The 20,983-nt window shown below is 51.6% G+C and overlaps 2 protein-coding genes across 2 annotated transcripts; both read right to left on the reverse strand.

Annotated features, from left to right (window-relative positions):
* Window positions 1-12,618: 12,618 nt before the first annotated feature.
* On the reverse strand, window positions 12,619-13,558 carry MIND_00557900 (uncharacterized protein; the record flags this gene model as incomplete). The annotated part of the gene is made up of 8 exons (XM_037362354.1): window positions 12,619-12,698; window positions 12,743-12,794; window positions 12,840-12,927; window positions 12,978-13,050; window positions 13,106-13,150; window positions 13,202-13,243; window positions 13,296-13,364; window positions 13,417-13,558. The coding sequence occupies 8 exons, from the start codon at window positions 13,556-13,558 to the stop codon at window positions 12,619-12,621; spliced, it is 591 nt and encodes a 196-aa protein (XP_037222646.1).
* A 6,587-nt stretch (window positions 13,559-20,145) lies between these two features.
* Window positions 20,146-20,748, reverse strand: MIND_00558000 (uncharacterized protein; the record flags this gene model as incomplete). The annotated part of the gene is made up of 2 exons (XM_037362355.1): window positions 20,146-20,183; window positions 20,232-20,748. The coding sequence occupies 2 exons, from the start codon at window positions 20,746-20,748 to the stop codon at window positions 20,146-20,148; spliced, it is 555 nt and encodes a 184-aa protein (XP_037222647.1).
* Window positions 20,749-20,983: the final 235 nt, after the last annotated feature.

Raw genomic sequence — 20,983 nt, forward strand, 5'->3', positions numbered from 1 at the left:
GTGGTACAAACAACAGGTTCTAGCTGATATGGTTCAGAATTCTTCTACAAGTGGTTGATTATAGCTTCAATGAGCATGGCGATATGGTGCAGGGTCATGGGGGCGTGCTCGCCGATCTGGTCAGTCAGGATGAGAGCAAAGTGGCTTTTCATTGCGTATGCGTCGTAGCAGGATTTCATGTTGCGGAGCTCAGGCAGCCCCCGTCCAACCGAACGGAGGAGCCCGATGTAGCCTGCGAGGCTTTCTCGAGGCGCCGACTGCAGGAAGACGAGTAAGGCATTTTCGTCGGTGTCTTCGGCAGGCTGTTGCGCGTGAAAAGTCCGAATATCCAGCGGGTATATGTGCTAATTACCTGAATGTTCACTGGTGTCACAGAACTAAAGCTGTTTCCGGCCCCAATGGACGGAGAGGTGCCAGCTGCCAACTGGGTTGGTTGATTGAGATTCTGAGCTGCATATGGACGAGGCGGAAAAGGATACACAGCCGGCTTTCTTGAGGGTATGCGGGCGCTAATTGTCAACGCCGGGTCGATTCCCTTGCACTAAGTAATGAATCAGTTGCAAGTCACGGGAAAATCAACAACAAATGGACGGACAGTTGGATATTCTGAGGCGGAGAAGGGCTGGAGAGCTTGAGGAGTCCGAGCGTCATCGAAAGCCTGCGCAGACAGTAAGTTGGCGGTAAATTGAGGCCTCAGATATGTTCCGAGTGTGCCAAATCGCGTTTCTCTCTCCTGGACAGCCTGCTCGGTGGAGTCATGACCACTCGATCTCAAACTAAAACCCGATCCAGGCCGCGAAGGCAGGCAACTTCCAGGTGTCGACGCGGGTTGCGCTAATTCATACTTATGAAGGATACTCGGAAGGTCGCCAGCGAGGGCCACATCTCGACTGGTGTCGTCTGGCTCAGCATATTCGTTGCGGAGCGCACGTGTGATGGTTGGGACGACGGTGGCTTTTGGGAGAGCACAGTAGCACATCCCGTGACTGGCATGTAATTATTTCCCATGTCAAACCATACCCCCCCCTTGCACGCCCCGCTCCAACGCTAAGTCGCGCTCGCTCGCCAAGTCGCGCGAGCGAGAGACCCCTCTAATATACTACTTTTTTCAGCGCACGGACCTATAAACAAGGTCATGTGAGTACTCTGTGCGTCGAGCAGCGGGCGAAAAATTGGGATTTGGGGACAGGTTTGAGTGGATTTGGGGGACATAACATGCTGGGGAATTTGGCGTCACTCTCGGGCTTTCCGGGCAGGCATATAACGATGTAAAGTCATATATTAGCTATTTTAAGAGGTACATCCAGGCGCGCTAATTATCAACGCGTCGCGACGCGTGCCAACTCCCTGCGACGCGTCAAATCTCAAGTCCACAACGCGTCCATCTCCAAATCCAACACCCTCCAGCGCAGAGCGCTATTCACGCAGCCTTGATAAGCCTCCCGTTCGTTGGCCTCCGGCGGCCCAGACCTGTAAAATTTGAGCCTTATATCGCGTCAAATGGAGGCAAAACCGCACCCAAAATATACCATCAAATGCAGCGCGGACAACAGTGTAGGCAACACACAGTCGACACCTTTGCAAGGCCAGCCGTTTTTGGCCTCCGGCGGTTCAGACCTGCAAAATTTTGAGCCTTGAATTGCGTCAAATCGCGGGAAAAACTCACCCAGAAAATACCATCAAAACAAGCGCGGACACCAATGTCGCACACAGAATTGACAGAGAGTGAGCGTGGCGCTAAGACAACGGCGCCGTCAGTTGGAGGATCGGAGGTGTTGCTGGTGCGCGGCCGATTGCCGTGAGCGCAACGACAGTGATTGCGGGAAGAGTTCTGGGTCCCGCGCAGCACCCAGACTTCCATCCCCATCAAGCCGACAGCGGGCATGACGGCGAGCACCGGCCAGCAGCGGTCGAGAAGGTTGGCCGGAAGAGGGTCCTTGGACCATTTGGAGATGGCGACAATGGCGCGGCAAGCCCGGCGGAAACATGGCGCGGGAAGGAATTGAGAGCGCCGAAAGTCGGAGCTTGGGGTTACATAGGTCAATGACAGACACAACGTTGGCCGGGTCCCAGCATCGGGACGAGCTCCGCAAGGCCCCACAACAGCAGTCAAAGTCATTGGGAAACAGGCGCGAGGGGGAATCACAGGGTAAGCTTGCCGCTGCGCACCTTTCGAGTACCGGCCCGGAACCTGTTGTGGAAGAGGGTCCGCGGAAAGGGATGCAGGTCGGGAAGATGATGAGGGTGAGGGGAAATGACACATGCGGGAACGTGACGCGGAAGTAATGCGTGTCGACACAAGGCAGCGACAGACACGACATCTAAACATGGCGGAGGCAACAAAGTCTTGAGGAGAGAAGTGGCGCAGGGAGTGTCGAGGGAGTCGGAAGACGATGACAAAGGGTAAGAAGTCGATGACAAACTTGTCTTGGAGATGCAAAGACGACCAGCGCGCGCAGCGGGGCTTGAGTCAGCAGCAAGGACTGAATGCAACGCTGCTGGTGGACAACCGGGGTGGTAGCGCGGCGCTTCGCGCCTCACGCGGACAGGTCAGGGTGACGGGCAGTAGCAACGCGGAGAGTGGCGGTGCAGTAGGCTCTACAAGAACGGTAAGCAAATGATGATAAGGCAAAAGCAAAATTGGACTTACAACATAGAGTCAGAGCCAACAACCAGGATGCGAAGACTAGGCTTAGCGCTGCGCGCCTCGCGCCGTGTCTTTGCCATGATCAGGGCGGGTGATGCAGACATCCCGAGGCCCCCCGTTGATTGCTCGGCGCTTCGCGCCTCGCTCGCTCGCGATCCAGCACAACGGCAGTGTGGAAAACACACTGCCGAGAGCTTTGAAGTCCAGGGCGTTTCATTCGCCTCCGGCGGCAAAAACCTGTGAAAAAAATGAGCCATTTAGACGCTAAAAAGAGCGCAAAAACGTACCCAAAAAATACCATCAAAATCAGATGATGGCATCAAGCCGGGTATGCCGAGGCCGATCCGGGCGCGGCGCGCTATGATGCGGGACCAAAACGGGCGGCACAGTGACGGAACACAAATTCGGCAATAGCGCAGACCTCCGGCGGCAAAAATCTGAGAAAAATAAGCTTTTTGGACGTCAGAAGTGGAGGCAAAAATTGCTTACGTAAGCATTATTTACAGGCCAAGATCGTGAGAGTAGCGCATGTTAGTGGCTCCAAATCTAAACATAACATCAACGAAATGCAACAGCGAAGCAAAAATACCATACCGACAGAGTTTCCCCATACCAGCAGAGGTTCCCCCTCTGGTCGGGGATATAGGTCGTGGGTGGCAGCGAAGCAGGTGTAGCCCCAACAGTAGCAACAGTAAGTCTAAGGCAGATGTCAGTCCTGCATTATCAAACATCAGTGACGACTTACCAGCGCATCTCCCACCCGAGCAGAGGTTCCCGCTCCGCGTCGTCATGGTCAACAACAGCACTAATCGGTCATCAGTACAAGGTCACATCCCAACGGCAGAAAGAACTTACCAGCAATATTCCGCATCCGAGCAGAGGTTCACGCTCCCGCAAGGATTTAGATCCTGCGTGGAAAGGTTAATACTCAGTAACAGGCAATGGAGGGAAAACATACCAGTAGTAGTTTCGCGGACGAGTTACTGAGTTGCGAGACAATGGGCGGCGCATCAACATTGCTTCGCGAGCGACGGTCACAAATCTGAAGCTGATATCAACATCTTATCGCAAAGAACAATGGCAATAACTTACTAGAAAAGCATCCACGCACGAGCAGAGGTTCCCCCTCTGTATACGCATCGCGTTGATAATAGCGAGGCTAAGTGGTACATCAATACGACATCATACGACCACAATGAAAGCAACTTACAGCCAAGAATTCACCGCCCGAGCAGAGGTTCACCCTCTCGCGGGAGTTTGAGTGGCCGTCGCGAGCTGAAACATAATGTTAATACTCTGTTAGAAGCAATAGAGCAACGACATACCAGTCGTCGTTCCACTCACGAGCAGAGCAGAGCTCTGACTTGCGAGACGATGGCACCGCAGAGGGGAGAAGCGCGACGCCGCCTCCATGACGACATCCAGAACTACAATACTTAGATGAGCATCATACCCCAGAGACAGAGACAACTTACGAGCAGAGGTTCCCCATCTCTGAAGACAGCAGCGCGAACAGCTATGAACCTGTGCCAACATTAACAACGCACTAGAAAGCAAGAAAAACGCTGACATACCGGCATATTCTGAAGGTCCACGCAGAGGTTCCCCCTCCCGGTGAGTTTTCGCTAGACGTTGACGGCCGCCTGTGGAGATAGTTACTCAGGAGCGCAAACGGGAAAGGGAGTTCGACTTACATGATGTGACAAGGCCCGTGAAGAGTCGTGGACGGCGAGAGCACCAGGAACGGCGGATTGCAGCAGTTGTCGCAAGAACTTGGTAGCCGAATAAGCATGAATCTGGGCCGGTGAGTGAGTACTGATGTGGGGGTGTAGATACCAAGCAGACATACGTGACGGCAGCAGATGCTCACTGGTGCCAATAGCCGGGCAGCACAACCTGAAGCGCCCGCGAAGAGTCCACGTTTGTTGTGTGTTGTTGTTTGGCTTGGGTTCCGCCTTCACTTATGGCTCAAGTCGAAGCCCAAGTCAAAGGGGCTGGATAGACAGAACCTGGAACGGGCTGTGAGCAAAACGCGCGAAGATTGAGGCAAAGAGTGGCTTACATAGAGCAGAGACAAGTGCCCGCTGGCCAGCAAGTACCCGGGCCTGTGTAGAGCTGTCGCTCAGGTTGAGCGAGATGCTTCCGAGTGGCTCAGGAGCGCGTTTATTGTCGCGCTCCTTGTTCAGCTGGTCGCCGCTGACTTTGAGCCCAGGAAAACCCACAAAAAGACCAGCCTGGAGCGGGGAGTGAGCACGATGACCGTCACGGGCAGAACAGGGAAGACGTACCAGCAGAATGGGCTCTTCGACGAGGGCAGTGGAGGCGGATGGTGGTGGAGTGAAGTCAACAAGAGAAATGACGCGTGACTTTGTTGATGCATCGATGCATAACATCACGGTGTCGTTATTTTTGGGACGGAAATGAAATCATGTCATCCTGCCGCCCGCCGGCGTGGCCGGTTGCTCAGGGAGACGGCGGGATGTCCGTACAAATCGGCGAGCCAGCCCGGCCCAGTGGTGCCATAATGTTTGCTCTGACGGCAACGCCCCAGGCTCCGACTTCAAGTGTTGCTGCAGCGCGGCGGCCATCATTGGCAAAAAATGCTGTGGGCAGCCATTGGCATGCCAGTAATGCGGCCAGTACCGCCATGGTGTTCCTCGAGCAGAGTGTTAAAGGATTTGCCATGCCGTGGATGACATGGCCGCGGCGAACTATTTTTGGAAACTGACTCATTTGTTGGCAACCGTCGGTGAGTCGGAAATGAAGCAGGGAAACTCGGGCGGTAAAGTCAGGGTCCAGCGAAATGGAAGGAGAAGCTACGGTGGAGCCCTGACGTGGCTTGACGGCAGGCGTGATGTCGATAATGACAACACGGACCACCCTGGCCAACGAACATATCGTCCTTGCTCAGGTGTTTCCCTCACTCGTTGGTTTTCTCCAGCTCGCGTTCAATGCTATTTTGCCTCCCAGACATGCGACATCTTCTTTTTGCCCAATTTTCATCCACTTTGACACGCTTTTCGACGCGTTTCGCGTGCCGATTTCCCCCAGATTTTTCCGCAGGCATGGTGCCCTCTTGGGCGTCGTTTTCAGTGGCCATCAGACTGCCCACCCAATCCCAAATCCGGTAATTCCACCGGCTACTGCTCGGATTCCCCTGCTGAAACTTGGGCTGACACACTCAATTCAGGTAGATCGTCAGGAAGACTCTAATCTCGGCTCCTCGCACGTTCCGAGCGTCCCATTTGCCCTCGATCCTGCCAGGATCGCGTCCAAACTCACAACGCCATTTCCTGCAATAAGTCCGCATCGCCGGTGCGATAACGTCGGAAAAAGACCCTAACTGACATCAATGACGTACTGCAGCTTCTTCTGCTCGTTGCCTGGGCCCAGCGAGGTCGCAATCGAACCATATTCTTGAATTACTATCGCCGCCCACCCCGAAATCTGGTTTATGACTCCGCCGTCGCCAAGCGGAGCTCGGTATCATTCTTGGCTGACAGATAGGATGAAGGGTGACGTCCCTGTGCGTCTATTTCCGGCGCGCGCGACGCAACTTGGTCGGATTCCGAGTAGGTGTGGATTTTGTGTCCTTGTGTTTGCCTACTCTGAATGCGAGTTGTCTGGCGCTAAATGAACGCAGTACATTTCTCGCGCTTGTCTTAAAATAGCCCGGTTGCGATGCAGCCACGGAAGGTTGGTTTTGATAACGCAACGAGCCGTGTCAACTAAGCGAGCCGCCATATATAAGAGCCACGGAGTTCAACTCTCACGCATGCCCTCCTTCCTTTCGCCCCCCATCTTGCCCCCAAGTCCGACCCCCCTTTGCTCATCGTCGTTCTATCTCGCATTTCACATGTCGCCCTCTTTCTCTCCCTCTGGAATATACGTTGCTATTTCCACCATACTATACATCATACCGCACCCTTCTCGTCTCACTATTTCTTATGCACTGCCCCATCATCGTCTTCTCTGAATCTGTTCAACTCAGGTGAGTTCTCTGCCTCTTTTCCGAACTAGCTTGCTCACCTACTCCAGCTAACTTGCGTCATACCCTACGCGTTGCGTTGCTGTCCGCTCTCTTTTTGGTTTGTTTCTTGAGGTCTTGTTCCGTCGTGGTAGCGCTTGCTGACAATTCTGTAGTTCTTGCGGTACTCTTTGACATTCGAGGGCCGTGAATGGGTGAGTCGAGCTTGCAGACGTTGGGCGTTGCTGACAGCAGTCGATAGTCCGACACAGAGTTCGAAGCACGAGGAGGGAATTAGACTTGCTGTCGAGGCAATTGGTTAGTCTTGTTGGTTTACCATATTCATGCGCTTACCTGCGTGCTCGCAGGAGCAAAAGACGGGAATGGCGGCCGGGTTGGTTGGTGAGATTTCCCTGCGCGCGTTGCGTTGCTGACTGGTCTTTGCAGCTCTCGTTTCCGCCACTTGTTGGTGATTACCGTCGCTGAGGAGCAAAAAGATGGCAGTTGCAGAATTGGGTTGGTGTCTTGAAGCGCGTGCGTGATATGCTCGTTGGGGACTTGCTCGTCGCTAACCGTCTCTTTTAGTTACTTGATGTCGACGGTGAGCTTCACATTCTCGTCGTTGGCCTGGATACTTACCATGTTATAGCGCCATTGCCTACTCTTTCGCGTTCACGGTTCCGATCGCCTCCGCTCGCAACGTCGTTGGCAAACCTTCAAGGTAAGTCAGGACTCGGTTTTGGTGAATCGAAGCGTGCTCACTTACCGACAGAGGCTTGACCGAGCCCCTTCCCGTGGCCTCCAAATCTCACCACTCATCCACGTACTTTCCCTGCCCATACCATTTGTCTTCTCACCGCCGTTTGCAGCGTTCGATGGGGTCTTCGAGTTGCCGTAGGGTCTGCTCGGCGTTAAGCCCAGCATTTCTTCGAGACTGGAGAATGGAAACCAGTGGTGGAGTTCCGCTTACCATTTGCGCGCGCTGACTTTGATTCCAGGTGTCTTCAAGTTTTCGCAACGGCTATAGCAAAACTCGGCAAGTCAAGCGTTCTTGGCGCACGACAAGCGTACCTGCCGCCCTGTTTCTTTTTTTTTTTCCAGCTTGTGCGTGCTCTGCTTGTGCCCGTTGTCGAGACCGGCGCTGACGAGCTGTTCCTTCTAGTGTCGATTTGGCGGTCCGGGACAGGTTGGAGGAGAGCTTTGTAGATAGAATTCGGCGTCGGATAGTAGGCGGGCTCGGCTTGGCTTGCTTGCGCGGGGGGCGTTCGCGGCAGTGCAATTGTTTATTGCGCGTTTGGAGGTGGTCGGTGAAGAAGTGGGAGTGGTTTGTAAGCTTACGACACCGTGACGTGCTGTCCGAGGGCGACGTCGCGACGGTGAGCCTCCCTGCGCTCGCCGTCGTTGGCGCAGCCTGCTGCGTGCCCGCCTAGCTTTTCTTCGTTGCATCGCGCGTTGGGAGGGCGGCGGGGCTATATATATATATATATATACTTCAGGTCAAGAAGAACCACGATGCGCGAAGGAGAAGGGTGGTGAGTATCAATTTGTCCTTTCTCCCTCCTCGATGCACTCGCTGACTCCTACTTTCAGAGCGTGTCAACCTGAAGCGAATCCCCGCCCAGCCCCGGGCCGCCCGCACCGTCACCGCTGTGTCATCGGGCAACGTCCCACAAACGATGGTGCCTGTACCATACGAGACGACAATCTAGAGGCTTGTCGCTTACGAGTTGTTTGGTTGGTTGGCCACCGTGGTGGGACGTGTATGCTATATGCGCTATGTGGCGATGACGAGCGACGCAAAAAATGATTCAAATTCATGCATTCCTTTCGCTTTAGTTCAAGAGTACGAACAACAACACATGAAAAGTACTCCGCGCTTGACTCAAATTCACAGCAGCTGAATGTATTCTACTTCTCACTACGGAGTTAGACTCGAACTAGCCGCTATGAAAGTGTGAACCGTTGGGAGCTGGCCTAAGCGAACCTACTATGTAGTTGGCTCAAACTGACAATGCCCGTCGATAGTGCATCCCTTTCGCTTCATCTGAGTGTATTTTGCTGAGTCGATTCGAAGAGTTACTGCTGAGAGCGTCTAAATCTACTCTATTTCTTGGTCTCGGTTCCTAATAGTACTTGTCAGTGGTACAAACAACAGGTTCTAGCTGATATGGTTCAGAATTCTTCTACAAGTGGTTGATTATAGCTTCAATGAGCATGGCGATATGGTGCAGGGTCATGGGGGCGTGCTCGCCGATCTGGTCAGTCAGGATGAGAGCAAAGTGGCTTTTCATTGCGTATGCGTCGTAGCAGGATTTCATGTTGCGGAGCTCAGGCAGCCCCCGTCCAACCGAACGGAGGAGCCCGATGTAGCCTGCGAGGCTTTCTCGAGGCGCCGACTGCAGGAAGACGAGTAAGGCATTTTCGTCGGTGTCTTCGGCAGGCTGTTGCGCGTGAAAAGTCCGAATATCCAGCGGGTATATGTGCTAATTACCTGAATGTTCACTGGTGTCACAGAACTAAAGCTGTTTCCGGCCCCAATGGACGGAGAGGTGCCAGCTGCCAACTGGGTTGGTTGATTGAGATTCTGAGCTGCATATGGACGAGGCGGAAAAGGATACACAGCCGGCTTTCTTGAGGGTATGCGGGCGCTAATTGTCAACGCCGGGTCGATTCCCTTGCACTAAGTAATGAATCAGTTGCAAGTCACGGGAAAATCAACAACAAATGGACGGACAGTTGGATATTCTGAGGCGGAGAAGGGCTGGAGAGCTTGAGGAGTCCGAGCGTCATCGAAAGCCTGCGCAGACAGTAAGTTGGCGGTAAATTGAGGCCTCAGATATGTTCCGAGTGTGCCAAATCGCGTTTCTCTCTCCTGGACAGCCTGCTCGGTGGAGTCATGACCACTCGATCTCAAACTAAAACCCGATCCAGGCCGCGAAGGCAGGCAACTTCCAGGTGTCGACGCGGGTTGCGCTAATTCATACTTATGAAGGATACTCGGAAGGTCGCCAGCGAGGGCCACATCTCGACTGGTGTCGTCTGGCTCAGCATATTCGTTGCGGAGCGCACGTGTGATGGTTGGGACGACGGTGGCTTTTGGGAGAGCACAGTAGCACATCCCGTGACTGGCATGTAATTATTTCCCATGTCAAACCATACCCCCCCTTGCACGCCCCGCTCCAACGCTAAGTCGCGCTCGCTCGCCAAGTCGCGCGAGCGAGAGACCCCTCTAATATACTACTTTTTTCAGCGCACGGACCTATAAACAAGGTCATGTGAGTACTCTGTGCGTCGAGCAGCGGGCGAAAAATTGGGATTTGGGGACAGGTTTGAGTGGATTTGGGGGACATAACATGCTGGGGAATTTGGCGTCACTCTCGGGCTTTCCGGGCAGGCATATAACGATGTAAAGTCATATATTAGCTATTTTAAGAGGTACATCCAGGCGCGCTAATTATCAACGCGTCGCGACGCGTGCCAACTCCCTGCGACGCGTCAAATCTCAAGTCCACAACGCGTCCATCTCCAAATCCAACACCCTCCAGCGCAGAGCGCTATTCACGCAGCCTTGATAAGCCTCCCGTTCGTTGGCCTCCGGCGGCCCAGACCTGTAAAATTTGAGCCTTATATCGCGTCAAATGGAGGCAAAACCGCACCCAAAATATACCATCAAATGCAGCGCGGACAACAGTGTGGGCAACACACAGTCGACACCTTTGCAAGGCCAGCCGTTTTTTGGCCTCCGGCGGTTCAGACCTGCAAAATTTTGAGCCTTGAATTGCGTCAAATCGAGGGAAAAACTCACCCAGAAAATACCATCAAAACGAGCGCGGACAGCAGTGTCGGACACGGATTAACAACGAGTGAGCGTGGCCCGGGACATCAGAGGCAAAGACTGAGTCGGGGAGCATCCGAGTCGGCCGCCGCACCGCCCGGAAATGTTCCAGCCGAGAGCGCCGAGAGGAGCGAGATGGCCCAGCTGATGTCGGTCGGAGGTGGTGGTGATGATAGAAGAACGGCGCGGGGCAAAGGCAGGGGGAAAGTGCCGAGATGAAGGGCCAACGTTGAGCTGGGTGGTCCGGCCTTCCCGTTGGTGATGGCGGAGATGGAGCCGGTCAAGCCCTCAGCAGCCACGGAAAGTGTCGCAGGCCGGCGGGAACATGGCACGATGGCAACAGGGCAGGGACACAAGTTGAGCATGGACACAATAAAAACAGGATGAGTTAAGGGAGCAAGGATAGAGTGAAAGCGTACCCCAGGACTGCAATTCATTCTTGAACGGACCGGCCGACTCAACGTCTTGAGGAGAAAGGTGGCGCGGGTCGAAACGCGATGGGCAAAGCAACGCGCCGGTGACAACGACATGGGATACGGTCAGCACCGACGGAAGGACTGGAGGACATTGGCCGGTGCCCTACAAAAAATGTAAGTGAAGGATGATAAGGCAAGCGGAAGGTGCTTACAAATGGAGTCTAAGCCAAGGGTAAGATGCTGTGCTCGGCGCCCCACGACCTTTCCTTCCCCGCGGCACCGCCAAATGTCCTGCGTGAAACCGGCTCGGCGCTGCGCGCGTGGCCCCCGAGTCCCTCCGATGATCGACGCCGCCATAGGCCGAGTGATGCAGTCGTCCAAAATGATTGCTCGGCGCTTCGCGCCTCGCTCGCTCGCAATCCAGCACAACAGCAGTGTGGAAAACACACTGCCGAGAGCTTTGAAGGCCAGGGCGTTTTGATCGCCTCCGGCGGCAAAAACCTGTGAAAAAGTGAGCTATTTAGACGCTAAAAAGAGGGCAAAAATGTACCGAAAAATACCATCAAAATCTGGTGATGGCATCATGCCGGGGTGCCGACGGGCGATCCGGCCCCGGCGAGGCATGATATAGAACCAAAATGGGCGGCATAGTCCGCAATGCCAAAAGTCCAGGCGGTAGCGCAGGCCTCCGGCAGCGAAAATCTGGGAAAAATGAGCTTTTTGGACGTCAAAAATGCGGGCAAATGTGCTTACGTAAGCGTCATTTTGTAGGTCAAAATCGCCACAGAAGTGCTTGCCGAAGAGCTGGTATGGCCCCAGATCTGGACATAACATGAATGAAATATAACAATGAAGCAGAAAGACCATACCGGCACAGTTTCCTCACACCGGCAGAGGTTCCCCCTATGGTCGAGCGTGGGTGGCGGCGAAGCAGGTGCGGCCTCAACGATAGCAACAGTAAGTCTAAGGCGGATGTCAGTCCTGCATTATCAAACATCAGTAAGGACTTACCAGCATAGATTTCCCGCCCGAGCAGAGGTCCCCCCTCCGCGTAGTCATGGTCAACGACAACACTAATCGGACATCAGTACAAGCTCATATCCCCTCAGCAGAAACAACTTACCAGCAATATTCCGCATCTAAGCAGAGGTTCACGCTCCCGCTTGCCTCGCGAATGATGGTCACAAATCTAAAGCTGAGATCAACATCTTATCGCGAAGAACAAGGGCGACAACTTACTAGCAAAGCATCTACGCACGAGCAGAGGTTCCCCCTCTGTATATGGGTCGGGTCGCGTTGATAATAGCGAGGCTAAGTGGTACATCAGTACGACATCATACGACCACAATGAAAGCAACTTACAGGCAACAATTCACCGCCCGAGCAGAGGTTCACGGTTGGAGGATAGACATGACCTGCAACGCCAACGGCCACAAAGCTATGGCTTACATCAACACCTTATCATCGAAGAACGACGGCGATGACTTACTAACAAAGATTCCGCACACGAGCAGAGGCTCCCCCTTCATATTGGGTCGCATTGATAAGAACACTAAGCAGGGAATCAGGACGATGTCATAGTACAACAACAAAAGCAACTTACAAGGAAGAATTTGACGTCCGAGCAGAGGTTCACCCTCTCGCAAAAGTTTGAGTGGCCGTCGCCAGCTGAAACATAACGTTATTACTCTGTTAGAACCGATAGAGCAACAACATACAACTAGTCCTTCCGCTGACGAGCAGAGTAGAGCTCTTAGTTGCGAGACGTTGGCACCGCAGAGGGAAGAGGTGGCGGCGCGGCATCCATGACGACGTCCACATTCGATGACACGACTACAATAGATCAGCATCATATCCCAGAGACAGAAACAACTTACGAGCAGAGGTTCCCCGTCTGAAGACAGCAGCGCGGACAGCTAAGAAGCTATACTGACATCAACAACGCGCTGGAAAGCAAACAAAATAAGGACATACCGGCATAGTCGATGTCCACGCAGAGGCTCCCCAACTTACAAGCAGAGGTTCCTCATCTCTGACGACGGCGGCGCGAACAGCAACGAATCTGTGCCAACATCAACGACGCGCTAGAAAGCAAGCAAGATATTGACATACCGGCAGAGTCCCCATGTCCACGCAGAGGTTCCCCCCTCCCGCAAAGTATAAAGCGACCGAGGACTCGGAGAAGCTAGACATTGTGTGAGCGACTTGGACAAACACAAAAAGTGGACAATAGTACATACCTCTGAGTTGGTGCTCGGACTCGGCTGAGTCCAGAGAGTCGTGAGCTGGGCAAGGCGGAGGAGAACGTGCAAGGTGGGTCCGGACCAGCTACCAACCCGGGTGTGAAACGACGACAACAGTGCAGCTGGTTGCCAGCGCTGGATGAAGAGTGGTCAGTAAAAAATAAAAAGGAAGCCAAACACAACATACATAAATGGCGCGCCTGACGCTGCCCGTTCGAGCGGCTTCCGTGTGGTTGAGTAGACCGGTTGCGCCAGACTGTCAGAGGAGGTCAGAAGAAAGCGCTGAGTTCACAGCCGCACACACACACCTCCGTATGACTGGACGCGTTGCCGTAAACGGTGCACTCGGGAACACGACTTGAAAGCCCAAACTAGGGCTGAGAACGGGGAGCAGGAGGGTGCTACGGAGGCTGGGATGAGCGCGGGCGGCAAGAAAACAGACGGAGGCATACCTTCATCGACGAGGAACGCGTTGACGAGTGTTGTGGTGGTGGAGTGAAGACAAGCCAGGAAATGGCGCGTGACTTCGTTGATGATTTGATTTCTCCACGGAAATCACATCAACGGTGTCAAGCACACTGTCACCGAGTCAGGGTCGATTATTATAAGCGGCGCGGGGAGTGAGGAAATGCCGAGTATCGGGTGGTGCGTTAGGCCGTGCGGGTGCCGGGTCTGAAGCTAACGGAGATGATGATGCAGGCTCACCCGGTGCACGTAGGCGTGGGCGGCGCGCAATCATGATGGCGCATCATCGATACGGGTGATGCGGCGCGACGCGACACGTCGGGGAGGATAGCTTGAGTGCCATGCGGGGCATGGCCAAAAGAACAGGTGTTGCCTTGCCGTCCCCAGCGCGCGCAGGCATGTCCCGCTTTCCGTGGCGTACTATTTTTAGAGTTCACCTGCGGTGACGGAAATAGTCGCCAACCTCGGCCAATGAAGACCGCCGACGGCAATGCGGTCAGGGTTCAATCTTATTGTCAGGGTCCTATTGCGTTAACACGGAAGAGAAGCCACCCACGAACAAAATCAAGAAGCCCGCTGACAGGCAGCCCGGTGATGTGGCGATCACTGCCCGGGCATGTACGAACCCTGTAGAAACTTGGTACAGTTGAATGCTCCTCCTGTGGCTTTTGGCCTACACACGTTCTGCCCTTTTGTTTTCCTTAGGTCTTCAAGTATCTCTTTTTTGCCCAATTTTCAGCGCAATTGACGCGTTAAACGACGCGTTCCTTGCGTGTTATCAGCGCGTTTTTCTGCGGCTCAGCGGTAGCTAGCTGCTTACATTTTTCGCGCCCATCACTACTCACACTGGATGCCAGATTGGGCAATTCACCCGGTCCAGTGCGGATTCTTCCCTGTGCAAACCAATCCGTATGGTCAATTCAGACAAATTTCAGGTAAGCTTATGCTTGAGCATTTGCGGCTGGCCCGAGGCCTATCGCCCCACGCGATGGGGTTGAATCTAACAAAAAGCTGTGATTTCCTGCTTTTTGGGTCCAGTCAGCGCACATCGGCCATGCGACCCGATTAAAGCCCCAGAATGATATTAATAGTTATCCGCTACCCTGAGCCCGTCTCCGATTCGCCTCACGGGCCCAGACTCAGCACGATCTTCGCAAATCATTTCCGGGGCCCACACTGATTTCCGCTTCCACCACCGCCCGCGTTGCAACGCCGCTTACCGCAGCATGTCCATTTGACAGCTGGAACATTTCGTAAGTTCTGCAGCCAGCTATGCCCGTCTCGCGCCCTTTGCGCTCCCCAAAATTCGATTCATTGTCCATTTCAGTCCTTTCGCATGTTGGACTCGTATGGCGTTTGCTGGTGAACCAAATTTCTTTTCGCAGCTGCTTCAAATCCATCTACTCAACGCCCTCCGCACTCAAAATAGCTCGGCTAAAGCATAGAAACTGACATCTTTGCATTTTATGGAAGATCAGTCAGCCACTCGCACCGATAACGAGACAGCCCAGCTCGGGCGAACTGTCAAAGCTAAGCGAGCTCCAACGCCTATAAGAACCCCCACGGGTCTCAGGCTTCGCGCCCGTCACTCTTTTCCCTCCTCCCATCCACCAACTGCACGTGCCCGCCTCATCGTCGTCGTCGTCGACTCCCACCTCCATGTCAACCATGGTGTCGTGATGATGCTGTTGTGCTCGTCGTTCTTTTCCAGCCCCCGCTCACCATGTACACAGAATTCGAGCTCGACCCGAGCTTCATCGTCGTCTTACTCAAAGGTCAGTTTTACATTCGTGTTGTTGACTTGAGTACTTACCTGGTTGCAGCGTCATTATAATTCCCCCGCTCCCTCCTGGCAGACCTTCCGCCAATGCCAAGCTGGCCAGAGGTAAGTCCAATGCGTTCATTCGACAACATGCTTACTTACTTTGTATAGGCGACCGCTCGAAGATCAAGCTGTTCGCAAACAAGACGGTCAGCTCCACATTCTCGTTGTTGACCTGGATACTTACCATGTTATAGCGCCATTGTTTCTCCCCTCTACTCTTTCGTGTCCACGGACCCAAGCTGGAGGAGTAGGTCAGTCTAATCCGTTAGAACATGCTGACTTACTTTGCATAGTTAAATCGCCTCCGCTTTAGCGTCATTGTAACGCCCCCGTTCTCTCCTCCGCCAACCCCAAGCAGGAGGTAAGTCCAATGCGTTCATTCAACAACATGCTTGCTCACTTTTGCAGAGACCGTCCTTCCCGAATCGCTTCCGCTCGAAACCCAAGCTGTTCTCAAACCTGCAACGCAAGTACGGTGGGCTTCACACCGCGGGCAAACCATGTGTCAGATTGCAAATGACGGGTGTGTGACAGACCTAGTGTCAGGTTGCTGTCCGAAGCTTGGGCTGTCTTTGTGGGTCTTTCATAGCAGTAGCACAAAGAACAAACCTTTGATACATCAAATGATGAATTGATTTTATGATCAAACTTTATGTTCTTTCTGTCCTTATGCCTTTCTCATTTGCTTTTGTGTTTATGATTAGAAAAACAAGTAGAAAAGCTGAAATATGAAATTAACCCCCAATATTCTGATAATTTGACTTTATAGTTCTTGAATCATTTTAAGAGAATTGAGACATGTAATGACTAGAACAGGTTCATCTGTTCCATACTTGATATATTCAAAACAGAGAGAAAATACAAATGTACAAATTATTCTGGAGGTCTTTTCCGTCCACGATTCAAGGCCCAACAAACAACAAGACACTTTTCATTAATACCTGTGTAAGTGCCAGAGGGACGAGCCCATGCAGTCAAGTGTGTAATAACATGCTTAGGCTCAATAACAGTCAATGCTGTATGGGGTTCTGCAGCAACTATTCCAGTCATAAGCCTAGGAAAGTGTGCATAGGGTGTTTGTGACATGTCTAGAGCCTTGTGCTGATGTACAAAGAGAAACTTCCTCAGAAAGCCATGCAATGGAAATTCCAGTATTGATGAAATAACACCTGTCACTATATTTCTAGTATGTGGGTCTTGATACTGAATTAAACTGTTGCCTGCATGAGAGTCACTGGTGCTATAAGATTTTCTGTCCTCCTTATAATTTCTTAGAGACTTTGCAGCAGGTGGAAGAATCATATCCCTATGGTCCAAATCTGCATATGCTAAGTGACTAAGATAGCCAGCACCAGTTGCATTCAAATATTGCAGTACTAGCTGGTACTGCCTGTCAGACACACGTTTTGCCTTTGCCAGGTACCAGGTTAAGTCAGATTCATCTAGCTCTTGAGGTTGTTTAAGATGTGCCATGTCAGGCTCTAGAATTTCAGCCAGATATTGAAGGCTAGGATTGGTAAAATCATGATAGTGGAGTCTGGATAAGAGACGATTTCGCCGTGCCATTTGCCGCAGCATAGTAAAATCAATATCATCTAAAATTATGGTAAGATTAGTGCAAATTAAGCAAGCTCAGATATAAATGAACATACAGAGATGTTGGTTAGTAGGAATTCTTTGTAGTTGACCATTGATTTGTTCTCCTTGAAACTCAGCTAACCCAGGCCCAGGTCCCCAGTACTTGGTTTGAGCTGCAACATGTACTGAAAAGTGCAAGTTGGGTGGTTCATTAATATCTGGGTGTGTGTTTTGAACATATTGTCTATACTTGATAAGCTGTTCTGTAAACATATCTGCTTCACTATGTGAAACAGAGAATGATGCATTGATATTAGTTGCTGCTACTAGATGATAAAACCCTGTTTGCATATTTTCATTTACATCATTATCTTCAGATAGATCTGTTTCAGGAATAACCAGAGGAAGAACAGCAGTGAAGAGCACCAGATATTGGTCTGCCTTAATTTTGCCATGTTTTTTCTCTCCAAGATTAGGAGGTAACCTAGGGATATGGGAGGGTAGATACATCTCCTGTATACAAGTTCTGATATTCTCTATTGCAGTCTTATTGAGTTTGAAGTTGCCAAAGACTGCTGCACCAGTATATTCCTGATCAAAGTCATCACTGTTATAATCATCTTCACTTAGATCACTTGAGCTATTGTCTGTTGAAGAGGCAGCACTGGGGTTAGGTGTCATGACAGCTGATTGAGACCAATTGTCATCAACTTCCATCTCATCATTATCTATAGCTGGAGGTTGGGAAACACCTCTTTGATGGGGTGTTCTATCTGTATCTGTTGTTCCTAGAGTATTGCTCTGACTATAATTATCATAGAACTCTGCAAAGTCTTCTGGGTTATCCAGAGGGTCATTCAAAAGTGCCTCTACTTCACTGGCAGTTTCAGATCTGGCAGGTTCATCATAGGTTTCCAGGTCATTGATCTTTTGAAGTTCCATCTCCTTTTCATCTGATCTGCCCACACCCCACACAGTCCGGAGTTGGAAACGCAGGGCACCCTCAAGCCAGTTATGCATAAAACCTAGTATTGTGTGCTTGATTGGGTTCCAGTATGGTAGCCTATAGAATGATGACCATCGTATACCAGTTGCAGCTGCCCTTTCATTGCGACCCTTCAGAGTAGTTTCATCTTTCCATAGCTGAGCAGCAATACGTACTGCATCTGCATCTCGTAGCTGCCAGTTCTGCCAGTCAAGTCTTGCATTTTCATCAGATGTCAGAAGACAGTACCAACAATAACAGTTGGCTGAATGTGAAAGAAATCCACTAGCCTCTCTTGCTGCCAATAGATCAGCAACAAGAGGGATAATTCTAGCTCTGACAGCAGTACCCTCTGGATGCAAGTGGGTAATGACCACCTTTCCAGGCTCATAGGAGAGAATTTTCTTGATAATTGGATCCAGAACATGAGGAATTATAGCTGCATCAGGTTTTCCAGGTGAAGGGATAAGAGCTGCTAGAAACATATTTTCCTTGCGATAACGTAAATGAGCAGGTAGATTGAGACAGCAGAGGTATATGCCACCACATGATACTGACTTTCCTATACTCTCTATTAATAACACTCTCAGAAAAGGGAGATACTGTATATACCTGCAGTTTTATTTCCAAGAGGATTGAACCAGTCAATGTAAAGGCTGAACACCAGATTGTACCTGTTCTCAAGATATTCACCAAGATCTGCCCAAGCTTGACTATCTTGAAGATCATCTATATCACTTCCAGGCTCTGGAAATTCCCTGTCAACTGCAGTTGCTAAAGCTTCTTCAATAGGTCTCTGGGATAAAAAGAACTGAAGCCATTGATCAAAATCCTGAGTATTGAAAGTTGTATGTGCCACATTCTTAGTACCCTTTGCAGTTCTGCGTTGACGTTGAAGAGTTGCACCACATTTCCTTGCACGTGGAGAACGCCGGAAACTGCAAACTTTTGGAAGCTTATCTATATTGCCAGAATAAAGGGTATAACACTTTGGACAACAGATAGTCCGTTTGATTATTGGTTCAATATCAAACTTGGAGAACATAGTTCTGACATCTATAGGAACATGAAAATCTGGAAGAGTAACAGAGATTCCCTGTTGCTTGAGTCCTAGAGAGACAATTTCTAAAACAGTAGCAATAATCAAATTGATTGCCTTGAGAGTAGTGTTGACAACAGCTCTGCTGACATTAGCCTTGGTGTGTAGCCAAAGTGCAAGCATTGAGCAAAGTTGAATAACAAGCATTAGTCCAGGTTCAGGTTGAGTGGTTTCTGGACCTGGGTCTGAGAAAAGCACAAGAAGTCATTATAGGCTCTGGAATTTAAGGTGTGAAATAAACCTTCTGGTCCTTCATTGCCTGTGTCTGGGACACCAAGATCTGTTTCAATAATTTAATAATTTAATCAAGTAGAAAATATTATTACCTGAATCACTGTCATCATCAGAATCTACCAAGTCTGCAGCAGTAGCTGCATGAACTCCTCTAGTTGGCCTTCTATTCTTGGTCTGTCTCTGGCCTGCTAGTCCTTTTTACATGGCCACCTTGTTTATGCTGCTCTCGACGCTGCCATGTGATCATTCGGCCAGGCTGTACTACTCCATCAAGTTCAATACTACTCTTGTAGCACCCATACTTGGTGCACTTGCAGGGATAGAGCTTAGGAGGTTTGGGCTTTGGGGGCATCGAAGGCGGAATGAAGGGGAAGTCAATTGGGAGGCTACAGATAAGAAGATCCGGCCCATTTGATCTAAATCAGGGTCAGCAGACCTATGACGTAGTTGCGGGTAATATTCCAGCGCTTTCAATTCACCTCCGGCTAATGATTTACCGGCCCCGATCATTATGACGTAGACCGGCAGAGAGGAAATTCCCTCCACCACTGTCTACGTCATTGACACAGGTGCACAGCCCCCTGCTTAACTCCTTTCCAACGCTGACCAGCGGGATTCATTTCGATTGCGGGGGCTGTCCGCGGCCGCACAGTAACAGGACGCGGTAGACCTCCTCAATCGGTCAGCGGACGTTACCCGATGCCATATGTGCACTGTCTGTCCCCCGATCTGCCTGCTCACTCGCTGGGTCTCCACAACGACAGCCGCCCAAGCTGCCTCTTCCCGCCTCCTGCCTCGGGCCACACTGTCAGCGCTGCCGCGAACAGCCAAGCCGACAAGCCTGGGCGGCACTACATAGGACTGGGCGACAATGACAAGACGATGACCGCTGTAACAATGTCAGTGTGTTAAACAGGCAGTGTAACGTTAATTTGACCTTCTTTATTGATGTCGCGCAGCCGTTTGGTGTCAGTGAAGGGAGTGGGCAGCGGGCTGGGGTCGAGACTCGAGGGGAGCGGTCTTACAACATGGGCTGATGTCAGTGCAGACGAGTTGGTGGGCCCAGTTTGGCGTGATTCGCCCGAGAAATGCCCCCAGGGTGGCCGGGACAACTCAGGGCCATGAGACAACCGCTGGGCCGTTCTGTCCAGGAATTTGAGGGTGTGGCGGGGTGCCGCGGATGTTGTTCCACCAGCACCACTGCTTGATTGAGCCTGAGGAGCGGTCGTACCACCAGCAGTTTTGGTGTTTGTGGCGGATGAACCGGCTGCGGTTGTTGGAGATGGCTGACTTGGACTGGGCTGTCCATGTCTGCCCCTGCCATGTTTGCGTCCAGGTCGACCACGCTTGGCTGGTGGAGATCCTCCAACTCCAGTAGTGGGACTGGCTTCAGTATCGGCTTGGTTGCCATCGGATCCGCGCTTGCGCTTTGTCGCTGTTCGTATGCCGGGCATATGAATAACAGGAAGATGAAACAATACCAATGAAAGACTGCTTACCTTTTAGCTGAGTCGATACTTCAAAGAAACAAAGACGCATCACCACACATGTTTGCAATGCGGGCAGAGGCACAGATGATTTGGCAGGCCGGGGATCAAAAACTGAATTATTGAATACACAGCTTAACGACTGACTACAAAGAGCTCAAAGGGCTCTTGCCATCCGGACACTCAACGGACGCTAGGTCTG

The sequence above is a fragment of the Mycena indigotica genome, assembly GCF_014461135.1.
Source record: "Mycena indigotica strain 171206Taipei chromosome Unknown Mind.scaff0004, whole genome shotgun sequence".
Taxonomy (NCBI): domain Eukaryota; kingdom Fungi; phylum Basidiomycota; class Agaricomycetes; order Agaricales; family Mycenaceae; genus Mycena; species Mycena indigotica.